General features: G+C 32.1%; 2 protein-coding genes across 2 annotated transcripts in view; both read left to right on the forward strand.

Annotated features, from left to right (window-relative positions):
• LOC107450653 (uncharacterized) overlaps positions 1–2,312 on the forward strand; it is a 5,176-nt gene extending 2,864 nt beyond the window's left edge. The window contains exon 5 of the mRNA XM_016066500.3: positions 2,023–2,312. Coding sequence (XP_015921986.1) covers positions 2,023–2,233 — 211 coding nt within the window. The 3' untranslated portion in view covers positions 2,234–2,312. The remainder of the gene's footprint in view (positions 1–2,022) is intronic.
• Positions 2,313–9,107: 6,795 nt separating this feature from the next.
• LOC122268767 (uncharacterized) lies at positions 9,108–20,586 on the forward strand. The gene is made up of 3 exons (XM_043039050.2): positions 9,108–9,408; positions 12,663–12,982; positions 17,006–20,586. The coding sequence occupies exons 1-3, from the start codon at positions 9,355–9,357 to the stop codon at positions 17,508–17,510; spliced, it is 879 nt and encodes a 292-aa protein (XP_042894984.2). The 5' UTR covers positions 9,108–9,354; the 3' UTR covers positions 17,511–20,586.
• The last annotated feature ends 1,311 nt before the right edge of the window (positions 20,587–21,897 follow it).

Below are 21,897 nucleotides of genomic sequence, written 5' to 3' on the forward strand. Positions count from 1 at the left end.
TATATATATATATTGTGTAGTGGCAAATAATTTTGTTAAAATTTTAACTCATTAAATAGTACATAACTTTCGTTGCCTCTAGTTATAATACTTTCTAAAACTACGGAAATTCCACAGTAGTTGGAGTGTATGGATATTTTTGAAAAAGAAAACTGTTAATAAAATATTCATTTTGTTTATAAAATGAATAATTATTATAATTTTATGGAAGTGTTTGTTAATCTTAACAAAGGAAGCGACTACCGAGATTTCAAAAGTAATTAATTGTATTTACAAGAAATATTTAAACTTAAGAATATGACAATAAGAAGATGATAATATAACGATATTATTATATAATATTGTATGGATTGTTTTATTCTTATTATTGTATAGAGAATATAACAATAAGAAGAAGAAGATTGAGAATATAGCAATAATAAGATTAAGAATATAACATCAATGAGAAATAATAAATGATAACCAATTTCACTTGTTAGCAATATATAAAGATAAGTTTATATTGCACAACATTTGAAATTGAAATAGCTTTTGTTTCTTTTGAGTTTCTCATTTTTTTTTAATTGGTTATTAATTTTAAAGATTTATGTCTGGAAACATTTAATCTAAATATATTTTTCTAGAACAGGGGTTTCCACCTTACATGAGGCCGAGGGCCACAATTAACACACAAATCAAATGGCGGGCCACAACTTTATCAAAATTTTATGTAGGACTCTTTTATGCTTGAAGGAACTTCAAATATTACTGTTAGATTTTTACCAAGTTGTACAAAACAAAAGTATTGAATTACAAATTAAAATAAGAAGTAGATTTTTAAAAATATTTAATTGCATATTAAAAAATTCGGGCTGAAATAACTTTGATGTGCACCCATGTATTAAACAATTAATGTGCAACAGATATCTAATTGTTTAGATATAAAACTTTAAAAAGGTTGGTATTAAAACTTACATAGTAGCACACAAAATGTTCTATGACAAAATTGAGGTTTGTCTGCTGCAACCACCAGAGAATAGATATTAACATTTTAAATTTACAAATGTGTGTGTAAATATTTTCTTCCAAAATGTGTAGTTTCAAAAAGTTAAATCGGAGAATTTCTTCGAGAAAATTTCTGATACACACATGTTAAATTATATTCACAAAATGCAAAAAAATGAAGTAAAAAAGAGCAACATACACGATTATTTTTGCATTTAAATAAATGTTTTCTTGGATGCAAAACCTGAGAAATAATTTTTTTTGCATTGTTGGTATGATGTATTTAACAGAAAGGAAGAAATTAGGTTTTTATTAATGAGAAAAGTATTTTAAACCCATATAGATTTTTTACGAAAATTGTCCGCAAAAAAATGACAACTAATATATTTTAGTTCGCGGGCCATAAAAAAAGGCTTCGCGGGCCGTATGCGGCCCCCGGGTTTGCCAGTTGGAAACCCCTGTTCTAGAACAATGGATAAATGCTAATTATTTTTAAAAAAATCACGAAAAAAGTTTCGACAACTTTCAAACAAATTGAAGATTAGTAGTACTTCAGCGTGCAGTACATCTACTCACATGGCATTTAATAGTTGAAAATTTTTGAAATAATTATTTAATCTTACTTTTTTATTCTAGCGCATTTCTAGCACATTTTTCAACTCATCTTCGCAATTTCAAGTCTTAAAGTTCTTGCGCAGGGAAATAAACAAAAATAAAGAAAAAAAATTGGCAAAAATACTGAAAATTTCAATGACTTGCAAGCATCTTCAAACTACAAAATTTTTTTTTTTGATAAATTCATAAGCAAAAATGGCACATCAAATTTCAAGCCTGTTGCTGCATTCTTGCGAAGTGAAGAGCGGTCCTCACGGTATTTTTTGCAACAATTTTATGTTATTATTATTATTTTATATAGTTGCTACAACAGTTAAAAATTCTCAAACTAATTATTGAACCTTAAATTTAAAACTAACTAAATTATTGTTATAAATTTTAATTGTTTGTATTTTTTTTTTGACAAAAATTTACTTTCTTTAGGGCTGATAACTGCATACATTTGCATGGAATTTGCAGGAACAGCGACCAGTGCTGCACACATACGACAAAATTTTCCCACGTTCGATGCGTCTGTCGGATGGCTACAAGACGGGGCAAACCTATCAAGACAAGAAAACCAAGACCATGCCATTGCGGGAGAGAAGGACCATTTTGGGAAATATGGGCTGATGATATTAATGATCTCGGATAATATATAGGTGGTGAAGTATGGCAACCATGTTATGAAAATGACATTTTGTATGGTTGAATAAATGTCTTTAAAAACAAAAGCATTATTTTATTGGAATTCAAAGTTCTTAAATATGTTATTAGTTTGCCGATTGAACCCAAGAGTTTTGAGCCAGTTTTTTTGTTTTTTTGTTTGTTTCTAAGGGTCATTATTTTATTTTATAACCGTCGTTGAACAGCGGCACAATTTTTGAGAATATGACGACCTATGTTCAACTCCTTAGTCTTGTAATTTTGAACCCAATCCAGAAAACAAAGGAACTCATGGAACAGGTATTGGGGAAAATTTACTTTCGTGGCGGACTTTTTGGTAGAACTAACTCTCAATTTCGTTACATTGAAAGGAAAACTCCCATGGTTAGCCTGACGGTAAGGGTGTAACCTATGATCCGTCTACCACTGAGGACCTGAGGATATTTTAAGTTAGCATTGTGATAGGTGCGAGCGGGGTGCAGAATTCGCATCGAGCAGCCATGCCGGGATTCGAACCTGGGTGACCTCGTTGGGTGGCTAATGCTCTATCTCCTAAAGAACCACAGCCCTTTCCTAATGGTTTTATAACCGTCGTTGAACAGCCGGTCCAATTTTTTTGGGTTTACGACTACCAATGTTTAACTCCGTGGCCTTGTAATTTTGAACCCAATCCAGAAGACAAGGGCACTCCTGAATCAAGTATTGGAAGAAATTTGCCTTCGTTGAGGACTTTTTGATGGAACTAACCAGCATTTGCGTTACATAGAGAGGAAGACCATGAGAACCTCCCACGGCAAGGGGACACTAACCCATGATCCGTCTACCACTGAGAATATTTCACGCCATCACTGTGGTCGGTGCAAGCGGGGTGCGGAGTTCGATCGACCAGCCATCGCCGGGATCAAACATTGTTCAACTCATTGAAAGGCGAACGCTCTATCCCTTGAGCCATCGTGCCATCGTAATGGTTTGATTTGATTGGTTATAATTTGTGACACAATAGTCAAAAATGGTTAGTCACCTAACCTATTCCTTGAAAGGTGTTTTTTAAATTTCTTTCGGCAAGGAAAATAACAGTTATAATTTGAATGATTTTTATTTGTAGTAAATATCATATAGCTACCTTGCAGTAAGGAATTATGTAGGCCTTAAAAAGACAAATAACTTGAATATAAAAAAATAATAATAGATTATTTTCAAAATTCACCAATTTAGGGAGATTTTCAAAATTTTGAGGAAAATCATTAATTATCAAATAGTAATTCTCAATTTTCTCAAATTTTTTGACCCATCGTTGGAGTAACTTTTCAAACATTGAAAAATTAGATCACAAACGCTTTAAAAAATTTAAATCGGAAATGCTTTTCATTTTCACATAACTCCGACTGTAATTTATTATAACATTTTTCGCCATATTCCTGAGACCTGAAGAAATTAAGTTGCTGATTTTCAAAGTGGCTTAGTCAAATTAAACATGTTTAGTGCTAAATTTGCAGTACAGTTTAGGATTAGAAACCATTAATTAGAATATCTGAAGAAAGATTTCTATTCATGCATACTACCCCCGAATACACAATTAAAATTATACATTCCCCCGAATACACAATTAAAAATTTTGGCACATGTGAAACCATAACATTCTTTATACATTGTTCAAATTTGCTGTAAACATATTTATACAGTTCAAAGTGTAAGTGTAATGTGTGGCAAATTAATCCTTTATAAAACTTGATTCCACGATCTGATGATTTAATTTAACCCAAAAGACGGTTTGATTAAGACTCGAGATATCACTTTTATGATTCCGCTTTTGTTTTGAGAATATACGTAAATATCCAATCATTAAAGATCGAAAGTTAATTGCTTTTCTTCCATTGCAAAATAAATGAAAATGGAAGAAAATATTTTCGAATGCAGTAATGCATTTTCGTAAATTATTTAATAGTTCTGTTTATCATTCTCATTGAAAGTTTCAAGTTTTTTTTCTTCATCGCGTCTCTTCTAAAACTTGATTCCACGATCTTATGATTTAATTTAACCCAAAAGACGGTTTGATTAATATTCGAGATATCAATTTTATGATACCGCTTTTGTTTTGAGAGTATATATATCCAATCATTAAAGATCGAAAGTTAGTTGCTTTTTTTCCATTGCAAAATAAATGAAATTGGAAGAAAATATTTTCGAATGCAGTAATGCATTTTCGTAAATTATTTAATAGTTTTGTTTACAATTCTCAAGTCCTGAAAAAAAATAGAAATCAAGTTCATCTTTCTAATTGGGTAAAAGAATAAAAGTCATTTTATAAATAAATCATTACTTAAGAAGTAATAGACTTCAAGTAATACGAGCAAAAGCAATTAACTAGCATTGAAGCGTTTAGAGAAATGACCACAAATTTATATAGATTGACTTTAAGAACAAAAAATACTCTCAAACGATCACTAATTTGTTTTTTCCATGACAGCGTAACCGTTACGCGCGGGTCCAATGTCCTAAAACCGAGCCGCGCGCTTCTCTTTTTAGTTAACCAGTGAAGCTGAACACTTGATATACGGTCACCAAAAAGGACAATAAGTGGTCACTAAATGAAAGTTCTTCATCATAGATTTCTAAGTTTAAAAAAAAAAGAAATAAATGGAATTATCTAAACTGTAAAAATAATGGGTGGGTATTATTTCAGTTTCACGGAGTAACTTAACTACACCCAAGACATATATAGCATTAGAAAGTACAAAATTATTCCCCTTTTAAAAGTAAAGTATTCCCACAACATCTAATTGGAAGTTAAGACACCTCAATTTAGTTATCAATAGCTTAATGTTGGCAAGGTGAGCTCCAATCACATTTACATCTCAAACAAGTTGGAACCTATCAAATTTGAAGCTGTGTCGGCTTCACGCTTCCATCGGAGATCGAACCCTAGTTGTTCGCGAAAATAGCTTAGTGCCTTAACCACTAAGCCATTGGATCTCACTCATTTTACTATAATTTATATTATTCAATATGAAAAAACATTGAAAAATAATTGCAATTGAATTAATTATTTCCTATTTTCCAACATAAGATTCTTGCACGGAAATGTACAATCCAAACATCAAAAAATATAAAACTGAAATAAACTGACACAATAATTAAATAATATAGAAACTGATCTGTTTTTAAATTGAAAATTTCCTTTCTAGAAAATTGCTTATAATAATATAACTTTGGCGATAAAATAAAATTTTCCTATCCACTTTTGCATGTAATGTATATTTAAATATTCAATTTAAATTAGCTTGATCAGTGTAGGTTCATCCAAATTATGAGTAGGCCGAATAAAAAAATTTAGCTCCAAAATAAGTATTTTATATATTTTAATGTATATTTGAAGTTTTTCAGAAGCATGCAGTGGATTGAGGAGGACTTCACATAATTCAATTTTTTATGCTCATACACCTTTGGACATTTCATTTTAAGTTATTTAGGTATATTTTAAGCATAAAAGAAAAAAATAAACATTTTCTTATCATCTTTGAGGGACTTAACCCTTTAATGAAAAAAAATTACACCAATAAAATTAATATTTATAAAACTCTGACATAAACTAATGTTCGATTTTGTTACGTGCAATGATTCATTACTCATATTTCATGGTTAACTTTCATCCCATCGAGAAAGTCATGGTCAACTGCGACTGCTCTTCTTAACGGAATTGCAAACCCTATTGACAATAACTTTACAGTCGATTACTTTTCAAGCGAAATGTAATATTTGTTAGGAAAAATATTCAAGGAAGAAACGAGTCGTCATGCAAAAGTAAGATTTCACGCCTGAGGCAGATATGTTTGTGTGATTGATTGTGTGATTGAACGTGTGATTGGAACAAACGGTAAAAATAGCGAAAGGTAAAACACATCATTCTGGCAGTAACCAAATGTGTGACAATTAAAAAAAATTTCTAGTCAGTCGATATATTTTCTAATATGCTAAATATTACGAACGGTTAATTAGGGTCACTTTAATAATATAGCAATAATAAGTGACATTTAGTTAATTTAGGAACATCAACATTAATAAAATAAGATAAGAATTTTAAAAGCTACGTTTATCAAATAGATGTAAAGCAGAAAATTTTATTTTCGACTGATAAAAAGTCCAGCATTTTAAAAGTACGGTCTAGATTTAAGTAAGTTGATGCGACCTACGTTTTGCATATACGATTTGAAAGGTAGTTGTAAAATTCTTTTGAATTCATTATCTTCTTAATAGTTTCATCTCGGTTAGCTTTTTTTGCCTCAGAAAGAAGTTGAAATTTCGATCGGCGATAAATTTTACCTATGCCATTAAGGAAAATAATGTAATGCCATTACAATTTTTTCCTTAATAGCATTATTTTATTGTCATTAAGCACAAAGCTCTACATAATTAATCACAAAAAGACTGAAACGGTAAAATAGTAGGTTAAAAAACTTCACTGACTTAAAAAACAAAACAACTACCTACATGTCTAATAAGTCTAGCAAAAATAAGGTCCTATTTTTGTGAGTTTGAAACATGTCGACTTTTATTTTCATCTGCACACAGAGCTCTAGTTGACATTTAAGCACTCTAGGTAATCAGAAATAGTTTGAAATTGTGATTGACGATAAATTCTTTTTGGCAATTAAAACCCTACTTGTTGCTGTTAGGAAACAATGTTGTAGCAATTAATTCTACTTGTAGAGATCATAAAACGATTGACAACTATACCATCATCAATAGCATAAGTAAAACCGTTTGCTCCCTAGCTGGTCGGAAAGAGGTCAAAATTTCAGTTGACGATAAATTTCCCTTAGTGATAGATAGTGGTTTTGAGCACAAGGCTCTAGTAGAGATTTGAGTGCTCTAGTTAAACAGAAAGTATTAGAAAATTCGAATACGAGATTCTACTATCACAGACTTGAAATCGAGTTAATAAAAAGATAATATAAAATCTACAGCAATTGCAGGAAACAGATTGCAAAACAAATATTCCAATTAAAAACCAACTTTTTTAAAATATTGTAGAGAACATTAATATTCTACACCCATAGCTGATCTTAATATGATTTTAAACTGTGAGTGATTTTTGGAATGCGATTTAAAAATTTCCTCCATTAAGTTTTTTCAACACAAAAATTCTTTTCTTTTGTCAAACTGTTTGCAACATCACGATATACTAGTAAATGTAATAAATATAGCTTATCTCTTTTAGAACAGAAAAAAAATTTAAACTTAAATATGTTTGTCAAGATAATTTAAAAAAATGAAAAACAGTAAAAGTTCTAGGTTTGCTTTAATGTTTAACTTAAATTTCACCAAAAATTTCATGTAGTTAGAATTTAAATATCTTCTGAAATACCAATCAGTTCTCAAGCCATAGTGAAAAATGCGAATATAAGCAATAAAATTTGATTATTGTAGTGAAAACTTAATATTTTTTTCAGTTTATACGGATAATTTTTAAGTTCTGAACTTCGATGAATTCAATAAATATCTCAACATATTACAAACATAAACCACGTAATAAGTAGCCATCTTATTTTCGACTTTAAAAGTATTCGTAATTTATTCAGTCGTTAGTTGCAAAACATTTTCAGTAAATTTAAATCATCAAGTAAATTAATTAGTACAATAATTAGAAAGACAAAATAATTAGTATGCATATTTTTGTACTTATTTTTTCACTCATTTTAAGTATTTTATGATGAAAGTTGAATTTAATATTTTTTTAATAATTTTTAAAGAGATAAATCATATTTTGGTGAAAAACACATTTATTTGCAACAGGTTCATATCCTGAAGCCATTCTAAGAGCACTCTATACTTCGGCGATCTCCACAGAAAATTCGTGTCTCAGATTGCTACTGAAAAGATTCTACTTGTCAACAAGTCTAGTTCCTTAAAATAACTGAAGAAACATTTCATTTATCGAAGTCGAAAATATTGCAATAACTTAAACGACGCATTTGTGCAGCATTAGGAGCCAATGACAGTGCAAAACTACAAAATCTATGAAACGAACTTGGATTCTGATCTGAACACGTATCAAACATTCGTAACTAAAGAGAAAAAAAATTGGTACATATTTTTCAATTTTTAGTTTTATGTATTGTAATTAGCTTAATAGTTTCAAAAGTTTAACTATTTCAAATCCGATCATTTTCTGTAAGCATAGTATAAAAAGCGAACTTGCATATGATACAATTTCCAATTGCTTGATGATTGTTAAAAATCCTTTTGGGCTTTTCTACAATTTTTTTAACACTTTTCCGTAAACAATTAAGCCCTTTTTGTGTATGAGACAATAAAATTTTGCTTTCCTTCCCTTAAATATAAAATTGAAGTTTTTAACTGCTGAGGAAGGATGCAAATTGAAAAATTTTACAACTTTAGATCCTGGATACTTCCCCTTAAAAAAACTCATCTATCCAAATGCGGCTCATCTATCCAAGCCTTTTACGGGCAATATTTTTTATTGAATAACTTTATTATTTTTTTTATGATCTGTCACCTAATGCTGCCACAATAAAGTTATTTCCTAAAACATTAAACATTTACGGCATTAAAATTATTCTCTTAAATTTTCCTATCCGGATTGTCATTTTAATGTCAGGAATAACCCTTTCGACAAAGTGTGATGAACCCGGAATTCGCATTAGAAAGTCTATTTCAAACTTTTCGAACGCTACATAAAAACTACTTTTGCCTTTTATAACCTTTCACTCAACTTGGCAAAGAAGTCTGCACGCAAACGACTTTCACGTCGTTGCCAAATTTAAATCTAAGAAAGACCGCGAAGAAAGAAAGCTTTTTACTTTTGCGCACTGTAAAGAAAATATTCGAAAATAAAAATGAAAATATTACCTTTCTAAATCATAAAATCGTAACGCACGCTACAGCGTTCCATCATCCATGTAACCCAGACTACAACTTCAAATTATGAATTATAACGTCCACTTTGAGATCGTCTGATTTTTCCTCTTCAGTTTTTCGATCTCGAGTTTTTATATTTTTCACTTCAGATCAAAATGAGCTTCTCAAATAAGCAGAACTTAAAACGTGGCGGTTATTAATTTGATTCGTGTGATATGACTATAAAATGATATGTTAAATAAATTTCTGCCAAATTCCAAGATGTCCAAAGGATATCTATACCAGGTTTGTCATATTTTTGTGTTTACTTTATGTATTCTAATTGTGTTTTTTTTTTTCCCGGAAAGAAAATATTAAATGTTAAATTGCTTAAAATTTAATGTAAGAATTCAATTACAACATAAAAATCAAAACCATTATATTTAACAACATTTATTTTTATTTCCATAGATTTAAAACTACATCATAATGCAAGGATTGTAGGAAATATAGTGATCAACCACTTTTTTGTGGCATTTTTACAACAAATTATTCTTTAGAATTTTTTCTAGATAGATTTGAATTTATCCAATCCTAGGCACACAGTACTTTAATAAAATATTACTGCCATCAGACTAACAACCGGAAAATTTAGTGTTGTTCCTCTTCATAAACGCAATTTTTCCTAATTTAAATTGCATGCTTGCCACGCTTTCGCTTGGTTTTATTGGTTTAAAAAATTAAGCGAATAAGAAGAAATTATACTGATTTCTCAAATTGCAATGTGAAAAATAACTACATCGCCTTAAATGCAAGCAATGAGTCCGAGCGGCGCATATAATGGGGGAAGAAGACATCTGTCCCTGGGCGCAGTCTTAGAAAAGACCAAAATTTATGAAAAATAATTGAAAATAAATTTCAAACTTTAATCTAAGTTTTTTTTTATTATACTTTTCCCGTATCAAGTATCCGGCGTATAAAAACAACACGACGCATACAGCTAAATATCATACGGCAGAATATTCTACTGTTTTTGTGGCGATATAGAAGAACATATATATTAGACAAGGCATCAACCAAGTCGGGTGAACTGTAATAAAGTTGTGATGTGTAAAATAAGTCTATAAATAGAAACATGTCTTTTCAATCGCTGTCGAGGGTTTAGTCCTCACCTACCACATTTTGGATCGGGGTTCAACTCCCTGTCGTAAAAGCCGGAAAATTACTAGCACCATAAAAAACTAATTGGTGAGCTTAATTATGAACGTGACAGTATTGTCCTCGATCTGCAACTATCACCAATTGCCCAATAGTGCAAAGTAAACAACTGAAACAGAAAAAAAAAAACAGAATAACAGTATATAGATTTTTAAATTATTATACGGGTAATAAATTATATTTAATACAGTAAATAAAACAAATTCTATGAAATGTAAAACAATATAATTGAATTATCATCCAAATTATTTTCAACGTCATGAAAAATTTACTTGTAACAAAATCCGTTTTAGTAATATAAGAGTTATTAAAAGTTTAAGTATACTGAAGAAAAAAGAATAGTAAAAGTTTTTATATCGAAGAGTACAATAAATGCTGTTAAAAAATACTTCCATCAAAAAAATGCTTTCTTTCTGCATTAAAAAATCTTAAGAGCCACTTTCACTGTTTTAGGTGGTCAACTTTACTTTCTTTTACAGTGCAAAAACTATAACACTTAGAAAAATTTAAATAAAAGTATAGAAAAATGTATAAGACGTACGATGAAATGAAAGAAAATTAATAATCAATAATCAGTTCGAGTACTTGTTATAAAATATACTATATGGGCCTCTCTGAAAACAGCTGAAATGCTACTACAGAATTAAAATTCGACGTTTTAAAAGGGTTTATGAGTTTAGTTTAAATTGTGTTTTTAACTTGTAAACTTAACAAGAGCTTTCATTTATTTATTTTTTCAAAATTTAAATTTGTTCGTAAGTTTTCGTAATTTGAAGTATTTTTGTTTCGCAAACATTTCCGTTGTTTTTTGCCCTAGTCCTTTTATGACCGTAATGCACTTGATCATGCGATTCTCCCTATGCTGTCCAATGTATTAGAGTTAAAACAAGTCTTTCGGTCTCCAGCGGCCCGAGATCACGTGGACACAATTTCAATTTGGCACTTGTATTAGAACGTATACTCAAGGAGAGTTCGGCCCTGGAAAAGAGCTTCTTTCTCCTTTCGCCGGTTTTGAACGGGTTAAATAATGATTAATTATCCACTATTACAGAAAAAATTATTTATCACTCTCAAGATCTTTATTTTATAAGATCGCGCTTGATGTCAAAAGTTACAGAAAAAAGTTACAAAAACGATTGCAGAAAAAAGATACAGAAAATGAGTAAAGATAAAAGAAATAGATTTTGTCATACATAAATCTTGACATTTGTATCAAAATGCTAAAAAAATATTAAAGACTTCAAGATAGATTAAAACCGCTTCCAATTTTATTTGTTATATGATATAAAGGTATCGTTTTATATAGCTAACGAGTAAAATTACTTCTTATTGTGTTGTGTTACACATTCTGTATTCTTTTTTTTTAAGTACAGTTGATTATTCTTCAAATCCAGGTAATCATTTATTTCATTATGATTTACATATTAACAAAATGTTCTTACATAAAACTATAACAATAATATAGTTTATAAATAAAATCTCTATTTTTTTTTAACATTTTTTTTTGAAATATATCGACTTTAAAGAGAAAAGAACGAGAATGAGAAACGATCACAGGGTTTGGTTAGCGGGGCGAACATAAGTAGAGGATCCTAGTAGTAATATAAAAGTTATTAAATGTATCAGTAAACTGACAAAAAAAATAAAGAAAAAGGTTTAAGTCGTTATCGAGTTTGTGAGTATGATATATGCTATTAAAAATACTTGCAACGAAAACTGTTTTAATAACATATAAGTTATCTATAAAAATAACATAAAAGTCGAGAAAAAACATTGAAGGAGTAATCAAGCCCATGAATACGATGAATGCTGTTAAAAAATTCTTGCAACAAAACTGTTTCTTAAATACTCAAATTATTAAATGTATAGTAATAGTTAATTTAAAGAAAATTGACGGCATTGTCAAGTCCGCAAGTGCGACAATTACTGTTAAAAAGTCATTTAAAGTTTTCAACCTATTATTCAATTCGTATAATGTTAAAAATATTAATGCATGTTGAACCATAATATCATGTAAATCTTCTACAACCATAATAAAGTATAAGGTAGAACACAATTACCGCGCAAATAAATTACATTCAAGTTACTCTGAAGTTTAACAAGTTAATTACAATATCATAAACTCGACAACAAAATACTATGGTACAACTTCTATCATATAAAGATGGCTGAAATGTTTTACGATTTAAGGTTATTGCAGAACCGATTTTCGTAAAAGAAGTGAAATTAATGAAAAAAATATAAAAATTTCCGTAAAACTTTTTGTTGTGGATTTTTAGCCTAACAATTGGTGAAATTCAAAAATTTACTTTTGTCTAATGTTAACATTTATTTATTTGTAGCTCAGATCAAAAAAGAAGCAAATCAATCCAACTCCAAGCAATGTCACTGTTGTTTTATGGATCGTGACATCACTCCTGTTGTCTCAAGTAGAGGGTAGCAAAGGTAAAGATGGCATGAAAAAGATGTTGCATCACATGATGATGTCAGCGATGTCTTCGGGTGCAAAGAAGTACATGTTGGGTGTCAAAGGTCTCCTACTCCCTATACCTATACCTATGAAAGTATCATTACCTTCACTACCCACTATAAGCTTCATGAAAGGGGACGACAAAGGAGGAGATGAAGAGGAGAAAGTCAAATACGTCCCCGTCCCAGTGCCGTAAGTTTATTTCTTTCCTATATACACTCCTCAAAAGTGAAATTGCAACACCAAGAAATAATGCACGTAGCGTCATGCAAATTTCAGGAGCGATAGTAGTGAGACGGATATGCAAATGATTAAATTTGCGCACACATCTGATCACGTGGTACGGCTATTCGGGCTATAAAGGCCAGCTACTTTCCCTTCTCATAAACGGCATCTGAGGTTTTGCGTAGCATTAGCGACTTTCGAAAAAGCGTAGAAAATGCCTCTGATTCATCGGCGAGCTCAATACCATCAGTTAACGACCGGGGAACGTGACCGTATTATCGAACTCCACGAACTTGGTTTGTCGCTGCGCGCAAGAGCAACTCGTGTTGGGGACACCGTGAGTACCATCCAACGTTGTGTCACACGATGGATTCAGGAAGGTCTACGTGCACGCCGAAGAGGAAGTGGTGCGCACAGGTGCACGTCAGAGCGCACAGACCGGCGTATTCGCCAGTTGACTATTCGAGGCCCTTTCTCCACGGCACGTGCCATCCGCAGCCGGTTGCCTTCAGGAGCAGGTGGATCTGTGTCCACCCAAACCATACGCAACAGATTGCATGAAGTACAGTTACGTGCACGGGTACCAGCAACAGGGGTACCGTTGACCGCTTTACACAGGGCTAGAAACCTGGCGTGGTGTCATCATCATCGTACCTGGACCATCCAATGGCATCGGGAATTGTTCACGGATGAATCTCGTTTCTGTCTGTGGAGAAATGACGGCCGTCAACGGGTATGGCGGCGACCTGGAGAACGCTACGAACCAGCCCATTACGCCGAGCGTCACAACGGTCCTACACCGGGCATCATGGTTTGGGGTGGCATAATGTTTGATCGCAGAACGCCCCTGGTACACATTCACGGCAGTTTGACAGCGGACCGCTACGTCACACAAGTTGTGTATCCCGTTGTTCTGCCCTTGTTGCAGGGCGCACCCAACACGGTATTCCAGCAAGACAATGCCAGGCCGCATGTCGCACGGCGAACTCTTAACAGCCTGACTGGATTTGACATCCTTCCCTGGCCGGCAGCCTCTCCAGATCTGAATCCCATAGAACACCTATGGGATCTCATTGGACGTGGCATGAACAGAGGACCAATGGCGCAAACCATCGATGATCTGCGCACAGCAGTGGATGTGGCTTGGCAAAGGTTACCTCAGGCAACCATCAATGGAGTCATTGATAGCATGCCTCGCCGGATTGAGGCCTGTATAGCTGCCCGAGGTGGCCACATTAGATATTGAATAAATTGCTTTATAATGATTTTATTAGTCTGTTTTCTTAATCATTTGCATATCCATCTCACTACTATCGCTCCTGAAATTTGCATGACACTACGTGCATTATTTCTTGGTGTTGCAATTTCCCTTTTGAGGAGTGTATTTATAATTATTGATACTGCATAAGAATGAACAACAACATTAGCACCGTATCTGAAACTTCCGGTTACTATTCTTAGCAGCTTGTTGGCCATGCCTGGAAATATATGTAGATAGGTCATCAGCAACAATATCAGCACCGTATCTAAAATTCCCGTAAAGATTCTTAGCGAATTGTTGGCCATGGTGGGGAAGATATGCAGATAGGTGCATTTAAGAGAACACAGATTTAAAATACGTTGGTCACCAACGCTTCAACACTATAAATAATAATGGCAAACAATAAAATACGAAGTATTAATACACGATCAATTAAGGGAGAAAAAAAAAACTTAAAAATACTCATACACTGTGGAATAGATTTTTTTCACAATAAACAAAATATCACAAAAAAATATAAACAGAAGTGAGAAAGTTTATATTGTACACAATATTGTCCGGACAAAATAATGTCGGTTTGCAAATAGCATTATTATGATTTTATTAAATTCGAAATTAAAAAAAAGTAAATAAAAACATTTTGAAATATAAATATGCAGATTTTTCATGTAATGTATTACCCATGGTGAGATTGAACGTATATTTTAATGTCATAAGAATTGGAAGCTGTTGGAATGGACAATGTGAGGAAGACAAGCGGTAATGCTTTCCTCATTAGTGAATTCGAAGGATTTATTAACACTGACAATCAGACGAAATTAAACAATGTTTTAAACGAATATAAAAGAAAGACCGTTTTGTGCCTCGGCATCAAGAGATCCTTGTTGGCTTGAAGAAGATAAACTTCCTGAGTGGCATATTTCTTTAATATTTTAAATGTAAGGATTAGTTGGTTAAATCTCCTCGGCCCATTGAAAAAAAAAATAATTTTAAAAAATAAATAAAATGGTTTTAAAGTACGGTAAAAACTTTTCAAGGATTTATCCTTTAAATTCTTCAATTAATTTCAATTCCTTGCATTTTCTTAATTTAAATATAACTAGGAGGCTTCGCCCCCTGTTTGCTGGAGCTCGCCAACCCCCGGAACTGCTTTCGCAGTTCATTTCAGATTGCTTCGCAATCTGATGCTCGCTTTGCTCGCTCATAGGATACGTTCTTAACGTCTAGCTTTTGTATACTTTTTTGAACACTGAAGTTCCGAAAACTTTTCACTGCAGAAAATTCTAAACCTGTGCATTTCAATATTATTTTGAAATTGCAAACAGTTCACATTTTTTCTTAATCACACTATTCTAAATTTCAGTTGTTGAGAAAAGTAACTGTTGACTGTTGTAAGTTTTGTTTTAAAGTGTTTCCCTCCAGAGGGTTGAAACCATGTGTTGTAAAACAATATGAAATAGTACTGAACGCCGGATGTAAAGCATCGGCTTCGATGAAGATAGTTTTGTGAGAATTTGTTTGATAATTCGGTGAGAATTCATCCGATTAGACATATGATGCTCACTAGGTGCTCTTGCTCGCCGAAGCCTATCAATTAAAACGTATTAGCGTTTTATATAATATGGATTATATAATATGGATTAGCCATATGATGATCACTACGTGCTCTTGCGCGCCGAATCCAATCAATTAAAAATAAAAACTGTTGCCAGCGCGAGAAAAGAAATATCATCGGTTTTATTGATACATGCGTACGTATTAGCGTTTTATATAATATAGATAGATTTTCAAGTATTAATATTAATAAATAAGTATTGTATGTAGAAATTTAGTTCTTCAAATAAATTGTACAGTGCGCAAATTAAAAAACGAACCACCCTGAATAACTTTTGATCTAATAATCGGATCTCAGGACTCAATCCTGAAGGTTCAAGGAGGTGATCTCAAACATGCTAATTAATTAGTGCAAACGATAGAAGTTACGAAATCAGACACATAAACGTATTTTCCCTGAATAAACATATCTTCTTTTTGACGGATTCTGATGCCCTTCAAAAGTACAGGGGGTTGTTGCAATCTGGGAAATATAGTCATACTAGTTTGATCAAGAGGGCGGTCCAAAGTTAGGTCCCTTCAATGTTAATTTTACTTTTTGGGTATTTCATATCTCGAGAGCTTTTGAAACGAACTGAAAAATATTTGCACACAATTATAAAATTTATATAATGCAAAATATAACCCTTAGAAAATATTTATTGTGCTTCATTTTTCTGTTTAATAATAGTCGAAAAACTGTTGAAAACTGTTGTTTTAATAATAGTTATAAAACTTTTTACATCATTTTAAAGAATGTAATTTTAAATGGCAAAATTTGAGCGAAATCGTAGAAATCGAATTTTAAAAATACACCTTTTTCAGTGTGCAGCTACCTTCTTTATTTTGAGGGTCAGAAATCCGAATCCGTCGAAGAAAAAAGGGGTACGATTACTTAGAGAAAGTACGTTTTTGTAACTGATTTCTCATTTCAAAATATCGTCCGCACTAATTAGTCAGCATATTTGAGATCAATACCTCAAACTATTAAGATTGAATCCTAGAATGTGAAATTCCGAAGATCAGAAGTTATTTAGGGTGGTCCATTTAATTTATTTATTTCACTGTACACGTAAAGTAAGTAATAGTATATACGTTTTCCTCCCTCTCATTCTAAATAAGATTTATTTATTTAGATCCAAAGGAGGAGGAGGTAAAGGTGGTGGCTGGCCAAGTGGTGGCGGAGGTGGTGGCTGGCCAAGTGGTGGCGGAGGTGGTGGATGGCCTAGTGGTGGCGGAGGAGGTGGATGGCCTAGTGGTGGCGGAGGAGGTGGAGATTGGGCTGGAGGAGGTGGAGAAGAGGATTGGCCTAGCGGAGGAGGTGGAGGTGGTGGTTGGGAATCTGCTCTCAGAACCTGGAAAGCACCACCAAATTCCTTCAAAAGCAAAAGGAGACGACAAAACGAGAGCAGGACCCGTTGGAAAAACACTGGTGAGCCTCCATGGAAAAGCTCTAAAAAATCTAAATGGCGCGATACTGAAGAAACTGACTGGAAAGACACTGATATTGAAGATTGGCAAGACTCTAAGGGATCTGATTGGCCTGATCCCGATAAAGATATACCAGATTGGGCAAAAGCCGAAGGATTCGGTTGGGCAGGCGAACATGGAGATGAAGGGATTGATTGGGATGATTGGTGATCAGTAAAGAAACAATCATTCGATTAGTAGAACAAATTTTCCTGTAATCATCGAACTCAAACAAACTACTAACGTGGTTTTTAAAGATAGATTCTGAGTGTTACTGGATACGCACAAACTTTTCAATTGTCACTAAACGCGAGCCACTGACGATGATTTATCATTAGTGAAAGTTGTAATGTTTTCTTTTTCTATTTACACTTACTGCTTTTATTCATTTTTTTTCCTTGGCCGATTGAAAAAAACTATTTCAAAAAGGAAACATCATCACTTACTAAATATTTATTTACCATCATTAGTTTTTATATTTTCTATAATATGAAACCTCAGTTAAGAATTTAGAGAGAAAAGGGAAATGTTAAATCATCAAGGTATATAAAATATTCATTTTTTTGGTAAAATAAAGTATATATACATATATATATATATATATTATAAGAAATATTATTGAACTAGTAGTTCCACACCGAATTATTTTAAGAAAAAAGAATTTGTTTTCACTTTAACTATTTTAACTTGTTATTGTTAATTATTACGAGTAGATAAAAGTTAGTTCTTCACTTCGATTGCAAGTTCTTTAATCAGATGCATGACTAACTTGAGAACATGTATTACACAACTTAATATCTAATAAACAATTATAATAGATAACCCATTCATTGATAAGCTTTAATTATCGATAGTTAATCCAAGTTAATACCCGGATTCCTAAATTTTACAGGAATTAAGAAATTAAACTTTTTTAAATTCCTGAAACATTTAAAATTATCTTTTCGAATAAATCAATAGCTCAAAAATTTTATATTTCTAACGAGCAAGTACACTATCTGGTCAAAAGTATTCGGAAACCAAGTAATACGGATTTCAGGTATATGCAGGGTAGTTATAAAATAACTTTGCCGATATATGACCCTCTGGAGAGCACGCAGTTTGAATGAGCGAATAAAATTTTGTCGAAAAGTATTATGATCTATATGCTCAAAAATGAAGTTAAAAACGGTTGAGTAGCTCTCACTGTTACATATATAGTCAATAAATTTCAAATGACCACAACCTCCCTTTTTTGTTGTAGATAGACGCGTAATCCTTATGGTAGAAAGCTTTAAAAAATGGAATAAGAACGGTATTTTTAGCACACGAATGGAAACGCTATAGGCTTTTCCAAAGCGTCGCCATTTTTCGTGAGCACTAACGAGGAGAACTCGATAAAAACCTTTAAAAATGGATGAAAAAAATTGCAAAGAAAGCATTTAATGCTTTAAAAAAACTTTAACATGTCCATGCTTTCATCCTGTTTTTAAAGAGTTTCATTTTTAATCACCCTCTTTTCTCATTAATGATCACGAAAAATGGCGATCTTGAGCTGAAAATACCGTTCCAACTCCATGTGGTTTTCTACTGCAAGAATTACGTTTCGATCAAAAAAGTAGGTGTTGCCATTTGAAAATTTCGAAATTTGTCAATTATAACCACAAGAGCTAAACAACCGTTTTTAACACCATTCTTGAGCGCTAAAGACCATAAAATTTTGTTCCATTCATTTAAAAGGAATGCTATCTAAAGGGTCATATGTCGACGAAGTAATTTCATATTCATCCTTATTTCCGTGAATATCTACATGCGAGGGAATATCGACGAGCTACTACAAATGTATTATTCGAAATAAGAAAATCTAGTATGGAAATACCAGTCAATCTCTCGCGTCATTCAAGTTTTTCAAATGTTGAATTGCGCTCTGGCTATCCGTTAGTATCCATACTTCTCCAAAGCAGTTATCCGCCAAAATGGTCCTTTGCCTTTCTTCAATAACAGTAAGTTCACAAGTTTGGATTTGTAATTTTCATATTTTGTTCTTCATCTGGGGTCTTGATATAAATACCAGTGCCTGATTGGTTATATCCACATTTGTTTCCATCTGTGTATATTTTAAAAGCGTTCCTCGGAATCCTATCTATGACTTCTCCGGTGTGAGCTGTTTGAAATGCTTAGGGAGACTTGAACATTGGGGGAAGACTCTTGTAAAGGATCCATTCTGATCTTAAGGAAATGACCCTCTACGTTTTTTAAATAATATCCAGTGAATCAGCTAAACTTAACAAGCTGTTCTTTAACCTTTGGTTATTTTGCCATATCTGAATGAATTCCGCCATACGACGTTGGTTTCCACAACTGTTATTATAGTATTTAACTAGCCAAGTGTCTCTTCTCATGCTTAGAGGTTGAAGATTAGCCTCATATAATGCTATACCGTTTAAGCAAACTACTTCTCAAGCCAGTTTTGATGCGGGCAACATTCAATTGTACCCTTTCCAATTTCGGCAGATAAGAATTTGAGGCGCTTAAGTATATCGGAAAACCATACTCCAATATTGGTCTTATAAATGAAATCTAGGTAGTTCGAGGGGTGTCGGCGCAAGTACTCCATTTACGACAAGAAATATATTTAAGTAAGTTGCCTTTTTGTTCAAGTTTCTAACAACAGAGGAACTAAGGGAGCATGAAAAATCCCACACCATATTGCTCATCCACTTTTTTAAACGGGCGCCCGAGACTTTTGGGCCGGAAAGTTTAAATTCAAATTTATGACACCATTATTACTTAAAGAAAGTAGAGAAAAAAAAAGATATATAAAAAATCATTTAATACATAAAGATTTATTAATTAAAAGCCGTATGTTATATATATTTATGAACTATCTGCTGGACAGATGGAATTAAAATATATTATTATCACATTATTACATAACGTAACAACCAAGGAAAGACAACAAATATAGTTATTTTAAAACTTGTTTGGATTAAAAAGTTTCTGTATGTAACAATTCATTGCAGTATTGAACAAACGGTTTATCGATATAAGAGTCCTGATTTTTTAGCTTAGATTTTGTAAATTGCTTAGAAATATGCTGCTGCACCATATATCGTTACATTATACAAATCATATTAATTAACGCAAAAACAAGGGAATGTTTTTAACCTACAATGTTGCCAAACAGTTCATATTTTTAAAAAAAATCGGGACACTCTTATTGAAAAAAAATTGTTTATGTCATTGAATGTGTATCTTTTTTTATCATATGTGCTAATAAAAAAAAATATTAAAAACTCTTGTCATTATCATTGTTTCTTTTTAACGCATTTTATGACTTTATACAAAATTTCGCAAGTTATACATACCAATAATACGGATCAAACTTAAATTGCATTTTAAAGGAACCATTTTAATTTTAGCACTATCCTATTGAGATCTCAGAAACTATTCATCCGATTTCAATTTTGTTTAAAAGTAGAAGATGCCAAAAGAATAAATGCCGCATTGCAGAAAATTTGATTATCCATAGTACCATAAAAACAGAGTAAGTTTTGAGATTTGAGGAATTAATATTTGTACGAGCTGTCTGTCTAATAACACTGTACAGGTTGCAGAAACTCTTATTAATTTGTATTTCTGAAATGATCTTCACCCGCTGCAACAAAGAATACACATGGGCAATTCCATGAAAAAGGGGAAAAGCATTGGAAAATTCAAATAAGAATGATGTTATTATTTTGGATGTTTTCTGAATTAGAAAAGTTTGATAATTTATAACATATTTTTTTGAGAATTTAGTTTTTTAGTGTTGGTAGCCCATTAAACATTGGCATTTGCTTGTTCTGATTTGGGTGAAGAACGTAGTTAGATTTTGAAAATCAGTAATTTAACATTATTTTCATTTCAAAATGTTCCAAAAAATAAATATTGTTTATTACACTTAATAGAAATATTGTGCAGTGTTAAAATAAGTTTTGTTGTTAAATTCACTTAATTATATAAATTTCAACTAAACATTAACGCATGTAACGTAAGTTATTGTGCNTCAAAAATGGAGATTGGCATTTGCTTGTTCTGATTTGCGTGAAGAACGTAGTTAGATTTTGAAAATCAGCAATTTAACATCATTTTCATTTCAAAATGTTCCAAAAAAATAAATATTGTTTATTACACTTAATAGAAATATTCTGCAGTGTTAAAATAAGTTTTTGTTGTTAAATTCACTTAATTATATAAATTCAACTAAGCATTAATGCATGTAACGTAAGTTACCAAAAACTAGAAAAAGTTTCTATGTGTAAAAAAGAAAAAGTGATACAAAAGTAAGAATAATATTTTTTCTTTCTTAGAGGCTAACACTAAATAAGCAGCTATAGTTTTCTTTTCAAATATTACTTATTTACTGTTTTGTGCACTATTCAATGGGTGTAACGTAAGTTACCAATGCGAAATGTGTCTATTTCTCTTGAAAATTGGCATATAAACTAAATAAGATGTATCCAGATACAATACCAAAGCTTAAATAAATTATCACTGCCATAAGATATTAATTTTAATGAAAATCTTTGCATCAAGT

The sequence above is a fragment of the Parasteatoda tepidariorum genome, chromosome 3 (genome assembly GCF_043381705.1).
Source record: "Parasteatoda tepidariorum isolate YZ-2023 chromosome 3, CAS_Ptep_4.0, whole genome shotgun sequence".
NCBI lineage: Eukaryota > Metazoa > Arthropoda > Arachnida > Araneae > Theridiidae > Parasteatoda > Parasteatoda tepidariorum.